This window comes from Mirounga angustirostris, unplaced genomic scaffold (genome assembly GCF_029215605.1).
Source record: "Mirounga angustirostris isolate CCGP_5_RB_7025 unplaced genomic scaffold, mMirAng1.0.hap1 SCAF_17, whole genome shotgun sequence".
NCBI classification, from domain to species: domain Eukaryota; kingdom Metazoa; phylum Chordata; class Mammalia; order Carnivora; family Phocidae; genus Mirounga; species Mirounga angustirostris.
In genome coordinates this window covers 3,465,781-3,478,507 of record NW_026991725.1, presented here as the reverse complement: position 1 = coordinate 3,478,507, position 12,727 = coordinate 3,465,781, and the positions used below count along the sequence as shown (strand labels likewise).

At 38.4% G+C, this 12,727-nt stretch overlaps 1 protein-coding gene across 2 annotated transcripts in view; it reads right to left on the bottom strand.

Moving 5' to 3' along the window:
- BLMH (bleomycin hydrolase) overlaps nt 1–12,454 on the bottom strand; it is a 47,656-nt gene extending 35,202 nt beyond the window's left edge. The window contains exons 1-6 of one of the 2 annotated variants that reach the window (XM_045889551.3): nt 12,243–12,454; nt 11,729–11,926; nt 8,055–8,164; nt 7,221–7,362; nt 6,529–6,617; nt 4,957–5,049 (exon numbers count right to left, since the gene is read on the bottom strand). In XM_045889551.3, the coding sequence (XP_045745507.1) occupies nt 4,957–5,049; nt 6,529–6,617; nt 7,221–7,362; nt 8,055–8,164; nt 11,729–11,926; nt 12,243–12,255 (645 nt within the window). In that variant the 5' untranslated portion in view covers nt 12,256–12,454. The remainder of the gene's footprint in view (nt 1–4,956; nt 5,050–6,528; nt 6,618–7,220; nt 7,363–8,054; nt 8,165–11,728; nt 11,927–12,242) is intronic. The other variant, XM_064583429.1, reaches the window with a different exon arrangement.
- Nucleotides 12,455–12,727: the final 273 nt, after the last annotated feature.

Here is a 12,727-nt window from a genome sequence, read left to right as displayed (position 1 = left end):
CCACTAACTATGATAGAAGAAATGCAGGTTTATTTTCAAAACAATTCTGATCCTCAATGGGCTAAAAAGAAAAATGTGACTTCAGATCCAATGAAGACATTTAAATGATAGTTCACAAAGTTAAGGAATAAAGGTCTTCATTACATTTGGTTTTCATGACAGATAATGATGTATAATGTATTTAGGGTTGTAAGCAAACATGATACACAATTTATCTCCACTTTAACTAAGGATTTTATATTGTTTAGAGATATGAAATTTTCATTCCTGAAGGAATTCAACTAACTTTCAGCTCCAGAATACTTAAAGGAGACTGCCTGAATTTAAATATTTAGTTCATATTACTTCAGAATTTTAACTATTAAAGAGAGCCTTTGGTTTAAGTACTTACTGATTTTTCCTGATTATATCTCTTTAGTAAAAAGGGAAAATAATAGGTGAACATTATCTCTTTCCTTCAAGAACCTTGAAGAACTAACCTGAGGTTAGTTCCTTATTCAGTGTCAGAGATGTCCTCCAAGGCTATTAAAAGAATAATTCCCTTTTCTCTTCCAGAATCCAAAAGAGAAGACCATACAGAAAACGTTATTTCTTCACAGCAGTGGATCTTAACCAGAATCATCTGAGAAGCTTTTAAAAGTACAGATGCCTTAATTGGACAGATGCTAAAACAAAATTAGCCAGGAAAACAGTAAGAGAAGAATGAAATAGAACTAGCTTCACAAATACTACAACATTATAAGTAGCTCCAGCAACTAAAATAGAGTTATTGGCAAATGAATAAACTAACAGAACAAAATTGAAAGCCCAGAGGCTTTAGAATGATAAAAATGACATCAAATTAAGGGGTAGAGAGAGGATGGAGAGGAAAAAATGTGGGTAAACAGGGTAACCTTTGGGGGAAAAAAGTTAGATCCAAACCTCATACTCTATGTCAGGAGAAATTTTAAATGGATTAGAGATTCAAATATAAAAATCAAAACGCAGCAAGTATTAGAAGAAAAATGGAAGAATTCTTTCATAATTAGAGAAAAGCCTTTCTAATTAAAAAACTATAAAAGATTTCAAATTTGACTATATATAAGTAAAAAATTCTGCATGGCAAAAAAAAAAAAAAGCATATCATACATAGATAAACAACAGACTAAGAAAAAAATGCAATTTATATCAAAAAGGGCTAAGGGGTAAGGAGTACCTAGAAATTATAAAAGAAAAGAAAAACAAGTTAAAGATATGAATAGACAGTTCACAGAAATGATGCTCAGACCCACTCAAAGTAAGAAAATATAAATTAAAACTACAATGAGATACTTTACCTATCAGATTGTTTATCTTTCAACTGTTTACCTATCAGATTAGTAAGTATCCGGTTGTTTGATAAATATATTGCCTTGATAAAACTAACGGGGCGGGGGGGTGGGGTGGGAGGGAAGATTCTATCAGATATTGTTGCTGATCAGAGTATAAACTGGTATAATCCCCAAAGAAGATAATTTGGCATTACATATTGAAATTACAAATGAGTATTTTCTCTGACTCACAAATTCTACTTCTTTGGGGCACCTGGTTGGCTCAGTCGGTAAAATATGCAACTCTTGATCTCGGGGTCATGAGTTCAAGCCCACACTGGGTGTAGTAAAGCTTACTTTAAAAAAAATTCTACTTTGGGGCACCTAGGTGGCTCAGTTGGTTAAGTGTCCAACTCTTGATCTCAGCTCAGGTCTTGATCTCAGGGTTGTGAGTTCAAGCCCTGCACTGGGCTCCATGCAGCCTACTTAAAAAAAAAAAAAAATTCTACTTCTAGAAACGTACCTACAAGTATATAAGCATATATGCAAAATTATGTATGTACAAGATTTTTTACTATATTTTTAATAGAAGCTTGAAAATAATCATAATGTCCATTACTAAGGACCAAATAAATCAGTTATGGTATATTCATACACAGAATTCTACGCAAATATTTTTTAAAATGCAGAAACTCTTTATGTATCAATATAGAAAGGTTACCAAGACATATTAAGTTAAAAAAAAAAAAAACCACTATGCAGAACAATATGAGTAATATACTAACATCTCTTTAGAAAAAGGAGGAGAAAAATAATATAAATTCATATTGGATTGTAAAAAAAAAAGGTTTCTGGAGGGATAACTAACAACTAACATAATAACAAACTAATAAAACTGGGGGTACATGAGAACTAGAAGGATGGAGAACAGGACGGGAAGAAGACTTTTCACTGTATACTTCTTATATTTTTGATATTTAGAAAATGTTTTTTATTCAAAGATGTCTTTAAAATAAAAAATAAAAATACAGATAATTAGGCTCTGGTCTCAGGGAAGCTGATCTTGCACATCTGGAGCAAGCCTAGGCCTATATTCCTGAGAGCCACTGCTATAGAATTTCTTAAGCAAATCACAATGGCTTCCTATCTCTTCTCACGACCTTGGTAAATATTGTTTCTAGTCTTTGTTTTGTGTTTTGTTTTTAACAGTTTTGAGAGAATACATTAATAATCCCAAGGAGATCTGGAGGCTAAAAAAGAGTAGATGCACCGAGAAAACACTGCAATAGAGGTGACTACATGTTTCCAAAATGGATCTGTCTGGTCTGTCATCGCAACAAGCAACCTGCACTTCTCTAAATAATGCCTTTAGTACAAACACATTTCATTCAAAGCTATCTGAGCTTCATGGCTGTTGATTTAGTCATTATTTTGATGTGCCTACAAGTCTAGGCAAATCATAGGTACTAATTTGTGGCTTTAAAACTATAGCTAGACTCTTCATTACCAAAGAGTCAGGATTAATAAAGAGGGGTTTAGGGGACTGTAAAAATCTAAAGACCTACCACACAGAATTCTATAGTCAACAGTTTAGGCAGAATCATTAGGTAAATAATCTTATAAAACATCCATACTCAGGATTCAGTAAGGTGGTGTTTTACTATTTTTCCGAGGTAGGAGCAGGGAAGGAAAAATGTATGAAATATATCTGCCCTAATTTCTATCAGCTAATCCCAGGGTCAGGACATGGATCTTAGATCCATTTGATCCATTTGAAAGATCATTAAAACAAACAACAGAAGCCAACAGGATGCTTATGATTTGCAAGAAATATTATCTAGGCTCTTTTCCATAACTCTTTACAGAACTTTCATTCTTACTACACCCTACCATTTTACTATAATCATAAATGAAGGCAAATTATGCAGGAAATACGGCCTCAACAAGAGAGATTATTCCAAGCTGGAAGGAAGAGAACTAACACTTACTGGACAACTGCTATGTGCTATGGGTGACAAAAGCTCTCCCAGCCAACTTACACCATACCTTGCATTCTTCTATTTAATTCCTTATTTGATCTCCACAAAAATCCAATGAGGAATATATTTTAAATCCCAAACTGAATCTCAGACCGGTTAAGCATATTACCCCAAATCAAAGAGCTGTAAGTGATAAAGCCAAAACTGAAATCCATGTCTAACTTCAAAGACTATTTTTTTCTACTACACTCAGATACCTTTCCTAAATAGGAATCCTTAGAAGAAAGAGGCAGATATGAGATAATTTAAATGCATTAGGAAAATGAAACCCCTGCATTCAATCCACTCAATGAATATTCAAGAAATAGGGTCGCCTAGATGGCTCAGTCAATAAAGTGTCCTACTCTTGGTTTTAGCTCAGGCCATGTCAGGCTTGTGAGATTGAGCCCCATGTCGGGAGAGATTCTCTCTCAAATAAATAAATAAATCTTAAAAAAAAGAACCGAAACAGCTACTGTGTTAAGCACTGGGCTAGACACATTATAATTGAACAGACCTGAGAGCTTAAGGAACCTGTCCCAGGTCACACACCTGTTAAATAATGAGAAGACTAGAACTCAGTCTGACTCCAGGGACCATGCTCTCAACTACACTTTATTGGCTCTCTGAAATTCAAAGGAAAACACGAGTGAAGCATTAGGTTTGTCCATAGCAGTGAAAAAGTTAGGTCATTTTAATTCCATACAAACAGTTTTGAAAGGAAACTGTTAGTTGACTGGTTCCTAGTAATGGGCCCACTGGATGAAAAAGGGAAATGCTTTTTCTTTTCTCAAAGTAATTCATAGTTTTATACATATTCATCTATATTATGTATAGTCTTAAGTAATAAAGATTAACTACCTTGATAATAGCTATTACCACCTAACATTTGTTTAATGCTTTTTATGTTTTCCAAACTGTTTTTACATAATTTTAAGTGACATAACCATCAATAGCTTCCCATCTTTATTCCTACAAAATAAAGCCAAGAGTCCTGGCCACTGCCCAAGCTCTGCCTTTCTAGCTTTATTTGCTACCAATCACACACAAGATGTTATGTTTCAGCTACACTATTCTCTAAGGATTCTACCTTTGTTCATGCCACTGTACATGCAATTCCCTTTGTCTGGAATGGTCTTCCCAATTATCCATCTGATAAATTCCTATTGCTTTTTAAGAGCTGGTTCAAATATCTTCCCTACAAAACCTTCAGCTCATTGAATTAGTTACTCCCTCCTCTGGAGGGAATCCTAGAGGACTAAAAAATCCTTTTTTACAAACCTGTGACACAGGATTTACCATAACTATTCATGTGTTTCTTTTTCCAAGAGATCGAATACTTTGTAGAGACTATGTCTTTCTCTTTTTTGTATCCCTAGTGCCAAAGTCCTAGCAGGTATTCAATATTCATAAAATGAATAAAAGAATGAATTATACAGAACATTAAATTGAGAATCAGAAGATGTTAAATGCAAGTCCCATACTAAAATACAAAGTTTACACCTCAGTTTTTTCAGCTGTAAAGTAAGTAATTTTCAATTCAATTCTACATTTACTGCAATGACTACGCTTCCTAATCAGTTTAACCGATGGAAATATTTTGAGAGCTCTTTAGAACAATCACAAAAAATCCAAATAATTGTTGTTACCTCCTCCATCATGACATCTTGTGTGGCTGAGATTTCTCCTTTGGTCGCTCCACTGTGTACCAGGTTCCGTAGTCGTATACAGAATTCTCTCAACTACGACAGAAACTTATTCAGTACTCCAAATAGTTAACCCAACTTCAACTGTAAACGAGCCTGGTAGACCACTCCTAGTTCTTTTGAAGTATAACTAAGCCAAGATCCAGGGCAAAGTTCATAAAAACATGTATGTTTTTCCCCAACCAGTCCACTTACACACATAGCTAAAAATTTTCCATAAAGGGAAAAAACATGGCTTACTCCCAAAGAATTCTAGATGGAACTGTTCCTGTTCTGCAACTGATGATACCCTCTGGGATAGTATGTGCCTGGCTATGGGGAAAACGTCTGATTCCGTAACGCCTGTCACCCCTAGGAAAAGCAGGAAACTTAAGATGACTACGCCACTAAGTCACTCGAGTAGATTTTTATTTAGAATTTTACTGGTTGTTCACTTCTCCTCCTTTACCAAATAATTATAACAATGGCTATGCCAACCCTATAGTTTTCATTTTTGTTGTTTTCAATTTTGAAAGTACCTAAGATAAAGGAAAGTCTTAAATCTAACCAAGTGCTCTAAAAAGGATCTTGCTCTCCTCTAAAATGAAATCCAAAGATATACTATTAAGGATCTTTTAACTTGTGGATAAGAATTCTGAGTTTCCTGGGTGAAAAATAACCTACTTCTAATATTAGGGAAACACATCTATAGTTGATTTTAAAATGTAATCTTTCTCCCAGGGGTGACAAATCCAATTTCAGCCTTGTAGATCAAGAGAGCAGATTCTGGCAACTCCCAGTACTCAAAAAAGATGTCTGGCTGGTAGAGCAGCATTCCTATAAGATTTATAACCCTCCTTGGGGGTGCCTGGCTGGCTTAGTCAGTAGAGGATGCAACTCTAGATCTTGGGTTTGTGAGTTCAAGCTCCACACTGGGTGTAGAGTTTACTCAAAAAAATTAATTAATTAATTAATTAAAAAAAATATATATATATACACACATATATATATATATCCTGCCTTGGGAAAATGGGTTATGTAGAGAAAGAGAATGATTCACTAAGATAACTGAAGCAATAAAAAGCAGTTCAGTGACCACAACAAATCTTTAGTGGGTGGATAAACTACACTGATGTGGTCTGGGGATGCCTCAGAACTCTGCATACTCTTTAAGGAAGTCTCACAAATAGTTCTCTCTGGTTTTACTAGAACATAAAGCTCTCCCAGCCAACTTCCACTAGAATCCAATGGGCTTACGGCCCATTTTAAGCATGGGACTCTCTTTCCTCAGTACCCATAAGAAAACATTTAAATCAATAGAAATAAAAGTAGAAGGTTTTTAAAAAGAAAAAAAACCTCTAATCTCAATTATTTTTAAAGTTAATACGTAGCTACATTGCCTTTGATAGACACTGAGTAGCTACCTTGTACATAAACTGTGTATACTGAAATGCCCAGGAATCCCCCTGGAAAATTAGTTAAGAGTTTTAAGATAAGTATACTAAATTCAATCCCACCCTGCTCCATATGTTGCACCTTGTGATTCAGAATATCATTCATCCTTCTGGTTGCCTCTGTCGTATAAGATTCAGGGAAGCACTTCTTAGGGACGACACCATATTTTTCTAAAAGAAAACACATTTTGGTGTTCAATAAGGTAAAAGCATACTCCAGCACTAGAAACTGTGGCAAAAATAGCTATTGCTTTAAAGAACAGGCCGTATTTTGCTGGTCTAAGTCAGAAAACTTAACAACCTTATGCTTCATATTAATAAACAGGTCATTTAATCTGTATATTTATCAATATATCTAAGAGTGAATTCCGTTCTTTTTATCTATAATACTTTGTAAAGTGCTCAGCATGATGAAGTTTTCCCAAAAGACACTTTTTTGGACGAGGATATTTTTAAACAGTTGCAGTTTCAATATGTGTCTTGATTACATTAATGGAAAAGAGATAAGCTTTTTCATAGAAAGTTAGTTCTATTTCATACAACCACTTCTTCTCCAACCAACTCTTCACAGTAGCTATCTCCTTACCTCTCATTTAAGAAAGGTACTTAAAAGGTGAGAGTGTGAGATAAAGGTTCTTAGAGCTAACTGTATACCCTTCTGGGAGACTAATTCTACTCACTCGGTACATAACCACCAAAGAAATGGCCCATGCCCAACTACAAAGCCTTGCTTGAGCATGCTGAGTTTCAGTTCCATTACAGAAAGGCTCTTACCAACAATATTGACAAGCATATCCCATTGTCCACCATCATTTGCAGGATTCATAAGCAAATACTGCACCAGTCTACCATCCTCAGGCTCCTTTTTCTGGGCTGTGTCCACAAAAGCATTTAAGAAGAAATAACAACGTTCAACCTAGATAAGAGAAGTTAAACAAAATTAAAGGGACAGAGAGCTAATACTTTTATTGGCATTAGCAACACAACAGGAGTCTTGGGCCTACCACAGACCCACCATAGTAGGTATTTTTAAACTAAAGTTGCTAATTAAATATCAGTATCTGGCTTCATAAGAATATTTAAAGTTTCTTCTTCTATTTCTATAGATACATTCCAGTAGTTTATCCAAAACAATGCACTGATTTTGAAACAAAATCTGATATTTAGAGTCTTAATCAGTAAACATTTAATGAACACTTATATGATGTACATTTTAAAAACTAAAAAATGAAATAAAATTATTTACTGTTTTTCAAACAAGTACTACCCAGAGATGGGAAATTAGGTCCTAGAAAGACCAAGTAACCTAAATAAAGATGGTAAAAGGAATAATTATTAAAAACAAAATAAAAAATTTTAAATAAGTTAAGAAACAAAGATGCAGTAGGTGAGTCAGTAAGTAGACTTATTCCATTGCAAAAAGTAGCCACCTACCAACCAAAAGCAGTTCTGCCTTTGAAGAGTCAACCTTTGATACTTTGGAAATCAGAATAAGTGGTGTCCCGCCTATAATGGAAAGCAAACTACAACTGGAAAAGCAAGAAGTGAAGAGATCGTCCCTACCAAGGTTGATACTGAAACGATAATCTTGCAAGATCAGTCCCCTACCTTGTCCCAAAAAAAGAGATAAGATTGACTAAACTCAAATTCTTCAATATTTAATTTTTTCATGAATGGAAGTCTCATAACATTCAGACAAGAAAAGATCCAGCATCGCCCTGAAACAAGAAAGCAAACCAAGAAATTAGACTGAGTGTTCACATAGATTACATTGACCTATCCCTGTTTCCCAAAACTGAATGCATGACAAGATCTTGAACAATTTAAAACTAAATCAGAAAGAACAGAAAGATTAAAACAACAACAAAACAAGAAAGGTAGGACTTAGTATTTGAAATATATATGCAAAGGCTTAATATCCTTAACATATGAAAAAAACTTTTTACATATCATTTAAAGAATCCAATACAAATCACCTAAGAAAATCACATTAGAAAAAGAAATATTGCTAGAAAGACATGAGCAGAGATCATGAATAGATAATTTAATGGCCAAAAAAATTACAAATGGCAAAGAAACATTTTTTGAAGTTCATCATAAGACACCTGTTAGATGGGGATACATTATTTTTTAACTGATTATGCCCAGTATTGGGATGGATTTGGGAAATAGCATTATTATACAGTCTGGATAGAGGTCTAATCAGGTATAAAAGATCTGAGAGCAATTTGGCAATATATGACAAAAGCTTTAAAAAGACCCTACCCTTTAATCTGGAAGATATAGTGTATGCTTCAACATAAGATGACCCTAATATAAGTCATTCCCCATTCTCCCATAGAGAATTCAAAAGAAAAAGTTGTTGGGATGCCTGGCTGGCTCAATCAGTAGAGAATGAGATTCTTGATCTCAAGGTTGTAAGTTCCAGCCCCACATTGGGTGTAGAGATCACTTAAAAAATCAAATCTTTAGGGGCGCCTGGGTGGCTTAGTTGGTTAGGCATCCGACTCTTGATTTTGGCTCAGGCCATGATCTCACTGTGAGACAGCCCCACATTGGGCTCTGCACTGGGTGTGGAGCCTGCTTGGGGTTCTCGCTCTCCCTCTACCCCCCCATGGCCCCCCTCTCCCACACACAGGTGCACTCTCTCTCTCTCAAAAATAAATAAAATAAAATCGTTAGAAAAAAAAAGTTTTTTAGCTAACTGGATCATACAGGCATTGAAAAATATAGATTAAATAGTAAACGTCCACCTACAACATTTAGTAATTTAAATACATAGATATTTAAAATCATGTTAACATTAATAAATTGATACAGCATTGTTTTTTCCACTTTCACATATGTCATTTTCACACTGATTCACTCTTCACTTGCATCTTGGTATCAGTGCTTTTGCCATCATTAGACCCACTCTTACAATCAGAACACATCATCTTTCTTCCATCTAGTATGTTTGAGTCACAGCAATGTTTCGAATTCATGCATGATGCTGATGCTGTCCCTGAAAACTGTATCCCAGTGTCAATTTTACAATCATATTCTTCACTTGTCGAGTAAGCAGATAATCACAAACTCTACAATGTCACCATTGCCTGTACTGATTTAAGTGATCTTTAGCCTATTTATAATGATACCCAACATTTCCATGTGAGGTCCTGTCCTATGACTATACTATGTTCAAATTTTTCACCTTTTTAAAAAACTGATTCAATCAAATGATCTCTATAAACATCCCAAACTAGCACAGATTGAGGTCATTTCAGAGTAAAGTGCTTGCCAAATTGTATTTTACTTCAAAATGAATTAACCAAGAGTGCTCATTATGAGGATCTTTGTAGGCCTCAAACAAAGGGTAACTCTCTCTTTCCTAAAGGAAAATTCAGAGGGAAAAACCTTGACTTTTATTTCGGCATAACTTCCTTACTGCTATGAACTTATGTTCATGCTATATGGGTAAGTGAAAAAGGCAGATAGGTTACCTAACAATACGTAAGGTGTCCACCTATATTAAACACACACACACACACACACACACACACACAGAATAAAGACCTGACAGAAAAAAATATATACTGTTGGTATTTTGCAAATATTCTACATTGAAGAACAGTAATTTTGTGGGGCACCTGGTGGCTCAGTCAGTTAGGTGGCTGCCTCTTGATTTTGACTCAGGTCATGATCTCAGGGTCCTGGGATCGAGCCCACGGTAGGCTCCACACTCAAAGGGGAGTCTGCTTGAGGATTCTCTCTCCCTCTCCTTCTCCCCTCCCCCTGCCTGTGAGCCCCCAAGAAATAAATAAATCTTTTTTAAAAAAAATAACAATTTTGTAACAAGAAAAAACAATTAAAAATAAGTGGTTTTTGAAAGTCACTAATGACTGAGCTCATCTCTACCTTGGGTTTGTCTGGATGCCACCTCTCTCATATAAATTATTTCCCGGTAAAGAAAATCTGGATGAACTGTTAATGTGAAAACTACACCAAAATAAACTCCATAGCTCATGTGCTATTTGTATCTGTTGTAAATAAAAGTGATACTACAGAATATATAAGACCTGATCTATTCCAGAGGCACATTTCCAGGCTTTTCCCTAAGAGGTCACTGCAATCTGACTGTGTAGGACCACTGTGACATTACTAACTGGATCATTTGTAGCCTGACAGTCCACACTATCCCAAGCACTTCCTGCTATGGCAAAACAGTAATTATGGCAAAGTCATAGCTTTTTTTCCCTTAACATTTAAAAATCAATTTTATTGAGGTATAATTTACATACAATAAAATATATCCATATGAAATGTACACTTTGAATTCTGACTGGCTCTCAGCAAGGACTGATTGCTTTCTGTCAAAATAGACTGGGAGTAGGGCACCTGGGTGGCTCAGTCGGTTAAGTGTCTGACTTCAGCTCAGGTCATGATCCAAGGGTTCTGGGATTGAGCCCCACACTGCACGCCCTGCTGAGTGGGGAGTCTGCGTCCCCCTCTTCCACTCCCCCCGCTTGTGTTCTCTCTCTCAAATAAATAAAATATTTTTTTAAAAAATAGACTGGGAGTAGTTTTTAAATGGATACACTTTAAAAAGTTCTTTTAGTACAATTTTGATATAAGAATAACCAGTTTGCACCAGTGTCAGAAAAACAGCTACAGTGAAAGATTGGTTATCCAGGAATCTTTCACTGTAGCTGTTTTTCTGACAGCGGTGCTAGACACCAAAACAAGAGCTCTTGACCAGTAAGGCATGAGAACTGAGTATTTTTCTATATTACAAACTGGTCTATTAGCAGGAAGTGAGCCCATTAGCATATCTGCTCAAACTGCAACCAAAAAGCCTACTTAAAAATAACATTTGATGATATTTTGATACAATTAAATGGTGTCTTTTCCACAGCGTGTATGGCCTTCAGGGCAAGAACATCTTGGGGAGTTTCTAGAGCATGAGCATTTTTGCATGGTTCATTTTGTACCAAGAACACATATCTCCAAGACACCAGGCTACCGTCACCTAACTTCAGGACAGAATATAGTGAATTACATTCAAACAGATGACCCTGGACTTGACACTTAAGTGCTCAAAGCAGATACACTATCAAGGCACAGAGGACCAAAACAAGTCCCAAGGTAATGCCCTTGGACCTGCCTTTCCCTGTGCCTGTTCTCTGGAAATTTACTTCAAGTTCCTTCAACACAAACTTCTACTCAAGACCACTCTTAAGACATCAAAATGGGGCACTGTCAGGAAGGTCAAGAGAAGTGCGCAAGGAGTTGGAAGACCTCACCTGAGCTCTTCTGGTTGGTGACTGGCTTGCCTTCCTGAGTCACAGCGTGCTGGAACACATGCTGAGCACCCTGCACCGTGGCCCTCTTCAAGCAGATGTCCAGCAGGTCGTGGGTGGTCCCGACATTCTGGGCAAGTACGAACTGAGGGTCGGAATTCAGTTTCTGAATCAGAGCAGCTACCTTCTCCGAATTCAGTCCTGTTGGAAGACCAAATGGTATTTGTAACACCAGAAGGAGGCTGAAGAGGGCTGATCCGAGACTCCCACTGCTTGGCTCTAACTTCGGGAGACCGAGCAGCCGGAGGTGACCCCTGCGGCGGCGAAGCGCTTGACCGGCGACCTCCCGCAAGCGCCGTCTCCCTCCAAGACCGCTCCAGCCCGCCCAGAAAGCTCCATTCCCGCCATCGCCCCCGGTCCCAGGCCCGGTTCCCCCCGCCGCCGGGCCTCCGGGGCCCAGCCGAGCACCCCCCGAGAGGACCCGGTAGGGCCTCGGCGGGGAAGAGCGGCGCCTCACCCGCGTTGTTCATGGTGGCCACACCGCCCGGCTGGGGAACGGTAGTTTCGGGGTTCTCAGTGGGGAGCACCGGGGTTACACCGCAGCTCGCTGCCTCAGAGGCCGGACCCGCCGCTCGCGGCCCGAGCGCCGGAAAGGGGGAACCGGCTCGGTGGCGGCGGAGGGCTGAGGCCCGGGGAAACGGGGTCCGCGGAGGGACAAAACTCCCCCTCGCGTTGCTGAGTCAGCGCCGTGTGGGCTGGCCCCGCCCGGGGGAGGGCCGACCGGGCGGGCTCACCGCGCGCCGCCGCCCGCCCGCGCCCCCTCCCCACCTCCGCGCCGGCCGCCTGGCCCGCCGGGCCGCCGCTTCCGAGCTGCCGGGGTGGCCGAGCGGTTCCGCGCCGGGCCCAGAGCCCGAATACTCTGGCCTTGGGGACTGGACCCAGCGAGCCCTTCCAGGAGCCTAAAGGACGTTCGAGGCAGTGGGCGGAGCTGACGGGCTGCAT